The 4,252-nt window shown below is 35.6% G+C and overlaps 1 protein-coding gene across 1 annotated transcript; it reads left to right on the top strand.

Annotated features, from left to right (window-relative positions):
* The first annotated feature begins 3,052 nt into the window (after nt 1-3,052).
* On the top strand, nt 3,053-3,871 carry LOC125189144 (lectin-like). The gene has a single exon (XM_048086385.1). It carries the CDS (start codon nt 3,053-3,055, stop codon nt 3,869-3,871), a length of 819 nt encoding a protein of 272 aa, XP_047942342.1.
* The last annotated feature ends 381 nt before the right edge of the window (nt 3,872-4,252 follow it).

Below are 4,252 nucleotides of genomic sequence, written 5' to 3'. Positions count from 1 at the left end.
CAAGCTTGTGCATAACATAGTAAACTGTGATATTATTAATAGGTCTTATTCAAGTGACAGTGAACGTTCTAATCAATTGAATGTGGACACGTCTTCTCAAATACCAAAAAATATACTACTATGCACAATTTGTTTAACTATGTTGATGTGCATATAATAATTGTTCTAGACCTATCTAATTGTCTCAAATATAATCAATTATTGCCATCAAAGTAATAATTTTACCATGTTAAATTATTCCCTCGAGATTTACAAATCTAACTACTAGTTTAAGTTCAACATGGCCGGTCAACCGTCAATGTGGGAAACAAAGTAGTATGTAATTTGGAATGCAATAAACGTTGATAATTGTATGTATAAATATTCAAATGCATGTGGTGCATGACACGAGTGTTATTAGTTAATTAGTTCATACCCAAGAGGATAAGATCTCAATTTAACGATAAGATCTCAAATTACATTAGCATATTCCCAAGCATATGTGAATGCAATATATTGTAATTGTAAATATAGTGCATGAAGCACTAAAACTAGTATAAACAGAGGCTAAAGTGAAAAACCCTATAATACCCACTACCTCAAAGGAAAAATTAGTGGAGGATAATAGAAGTGAATGATCGAGAGTTGAATGAATTTTTTTTTTCACTTTAATAAGAGATAAAATTGTAATTTTACAAAATAAGTTTCTCTAAAAAATCTCAAAACAACGTCGTTTGCTGTCTTCTTCTTAAAAAATTTCAGATCTGGATTGATTGTAGTTTATCCTCATTTTGTCACAAAGCTATTTTTCAGTTGTCGCCCCATCCAGTTTCAATTAAGCCACAACACCTACGCAATGCAACCAGACATAAATTGCAACTAACCAATTTATGCCGCAAAACAATTTTTCTGTTTCATCAATTTTTGTAATTCTGTGATTTATTTATTTTAGTTTCGATATTGTTAAAATCAAAATAAATGAATAAAACTTCAAAGATTACTCAATTAAAATTCAAATATTACATTAATTAAATCAAGAAAATTAGTAGTAGTACTAATTAAAAATGTCAACATGCATAATTAAAACTCCTAATATTACATAATAAAATAAACTTTAGTTGTTGTGTGCCAAATTTATTCGATAAGATCTTGTTTGAGTTGACCGTAAGTTCGTTCTTGCGGATGGAAGCATGCCTCATCGCCGATGTGAACTCTTGCAATGTAGAGAGACCCTCGCGTCCAGCACATGTGGGGCACTGCTGGAAATACTCATTACGTCCTACCAACATGATGTCTTCAGCTTTTAAACTTTACCATACATACCTCTTTCCATATGATAACAATAACAATAGTAATAATAACAAAGGGTAGATTAATATTAATAACACCTCTATCAAGGTAATTGTCGCATTAATAGAAATAATTAAAATGTGCAATTATTGATAGGTCTTCTCCAATTAAATGTGGCACGTCTTCTCCAATAACAATATACACAATATGATTAACTATTTTTGTGAATCTCGAGGTTCTTATAATAAATGTAACACATCTATCAATTAATTTTGCCATTTCTGCAGTTTAATAATTCCTCGAGATGTATAAATTAATTTATTTTAAGTTCAAACTAGTCAACTCTTTCTCTTATTGGCCATGAGTAACTACCTCCAAACCCTAAAAGGCATACTTGCCCAATTAATTTGTTATACCTATGGCATAGTTACATGTTTTAGTTTTTATTAGGGATCGATTTATAATTCAATAAACATAGCATATACATATAGTGTGATGATTGCATAAAGTTAAAAATGATGGTTTGATCTATTTTAAGTTTATTTTTGAGTTGGAGCAATGTGGTTTTCTTTTTGAGACAAAAATCACGCACACCAATACCTAGCTAGCACAAATCACCAACCTATTACATTAGATGTGAGACTTCTTACCAACTGAGTTCCACTTCGATAGTTAAGCATGCGGGACTAATAATACTTCTTACACTGGCTTACTACGAGAAAACTACAAATTAACAATAGAGAAAACTTCTTTTTTGGTCCACGAACTTTGCCAAAGTATCATTTTAGGTCCGTGAACTTTGAAAATATCATTTGAGGTCCATCAACTATGGGATAATATCATTTGAAGTACTCTTTTACTATTTCCAAGTTTTTCTGGACGAAAATACCCTCAATACCTTAAAGGGTATATATTTTTAATAAACTTATCATATACTCATATTTTTTATAAATATCTTTACAATATATTTTTAACAATTTTTCTAATATAATTTGACCTTCAATATTATCACTTAATTTTGTGACATGCAAGTTAAATTGCTTCTTCAATTATTTATATTAAAGAATTTTAAAATTGAATATAGAACTTCTTTAATAATAAAAAAATTGAATAAGGATTATTTCTTGCATGTCACAAAATTAAGTGATAATATTGAAGGTCAAATTATATTTAGAAATTTCATCAAAAATATATAGTAAAGATATTTATAAAAAATATGAGTATATCATAAGTTTATTAAAAATATATACCCTTAAAAATATTGAGGGTATTTTCGTCCAAAAAAACTTGGAAATAGTAAAAAAAGTACTTCAAATGATATTACTCCATAGTTTATGGACCTCAAATGATATTTTCAAAGTTCACGGACCTAAAATAATACTTTGGCAAAGTTCGTGGACCAAAAATGATGTTCCCTCTTAACAATAAGGATATTATATTGGTCTCTAGTACTTCAACTCTAGGAAGATGGTAACAGATGGATTTAATTAGTGCGACAGCCGGTCAATGCGGAGGATTGAATCTTTGATTTGGAACACAATAAACGTTGTAGTAATTGTTTATATGAGTATTAGTTAATTAATTAGTTGATCTCAAGAGGATAAGATCTCATTTTACATTGGCATATTGACAAGTAGTACATTTGAATTTAGTACGAATTGCGACTATAATGCAATGCATGATATTGGTAGTACTAAAACTAGTATAAATAGGGGGTCAAGAGAGAAACCAAGTACCCACAATCTCAAAGGCAAAACCCTAACCCTAGCTACCTAATATCACCATGGCCAAGTTTCTTCAAACCCTAATTCCCCTCTTCCTCGTCCTCGTCCTCGCAAACACTGCACGATCACAGTCGGTAACGCAGTCCTTCAACTACACCTTCAACGACGGAGTGAAGCCGGCCACCTTAACCTACCAAGGCAACACCCACATCCGTGCGGACTCGACCTACCTCCAGCTCACCGCCACCAGACCTGACGGCGAAGCCGTCCTAAACAACGTCGGCCGGGCCATGCACTCCGTGCCGTTCACATTCGGCGACATGCCCGGGTGGTCGGACGCCGACTTCACAACCACCGTGAAATTCTTCATCCGACCAAACACGGGCGCCACCGCGGCCGCGGAAGGCCTCGCCTTCTTCATCGCCCCGGTGGGGTCCCAGATCCCGAGTGCCTCCTTTGGCGAGAACCTCGGGATCTACGAGTACATAGGGTACACGCCCAACCTCTTTGCAGTAGAATTCGACATATACCCGAACCCGGAAGTGGACCCGGAGGGGCCCCACGTGGGGATCAACTTCGAGTCGATTAGGTCCGATACGGCCACGATTATCCCCGAGGGGCTGGTCGGGGAGGAGGTCACCGCCGACATCAGCTACGTCGCCGCCACAAAGACGATCACCGTCGTCGTCGTCACCGCCGGCGGGAGGAGGACTGAGGTGAGTAAGGTTTATGACTTGAAGAGCCTTCTACAGGCGAGAGTTCAAGTAGGACTCTCTGCCTCCACTGGGGTTTTTGTCGCCCGCCATGAAGTCATCTCCTGGGATTTCACCATCACCAGAACCGCCGCCGCCGCCGCCCGTATCCGCAAGGTTGCTTGATTTCATGGCTTTCTAGTTTGTTTGCCATGTAGCTAAGGATGAATAAGGACTAGCTAGTTTGAGTCCAAAAATAAAAATCTTTAGCTAATCCCAATTTCTTTGGATGTAGTACTAACTTCTTGTTATGAAATGGGAATTAATGGTATGGTTAAATTTTCTTTTTATCCAAATCTATGTATTTTAATATCGTGCTTAATTTGCAAGTTTCATTCTTATAGCATATACACTAATATCCAACTTAACAATAATCCCTCCATCCCATTAAAATGGGGACTTTGGAGGTGATACGAGTTCCAATACGAAAAGTAGTAGAGAGATAGAAAAAAAGTGTTTAAAATAATTAGTGGAAAAAGTATAATACGAGGGGAGAAAAACCTTCCT

The sequence above is a fragment of the Salvia hispanica genome, chromosome 1 (genome assembly GCF_023119035.1).
Source record: "Salvia hispanica cultivar TCC Black 2014 chromosome 1, UniMelb_Shisp_WGS_1.0, whole genome shotgun sequence".
Classification (NCBI taxonomy): Eukaryota; Viridiplantae; Streptophyta; class Magnoliopsida; order Lamiales; family Lamiaceae; genus Salvia; species Salvia hispanica.
Note: the sequence above shows the minus strand (reverse complement) of the source record. Positions and strands in the feature narration are given on the sequence as shown.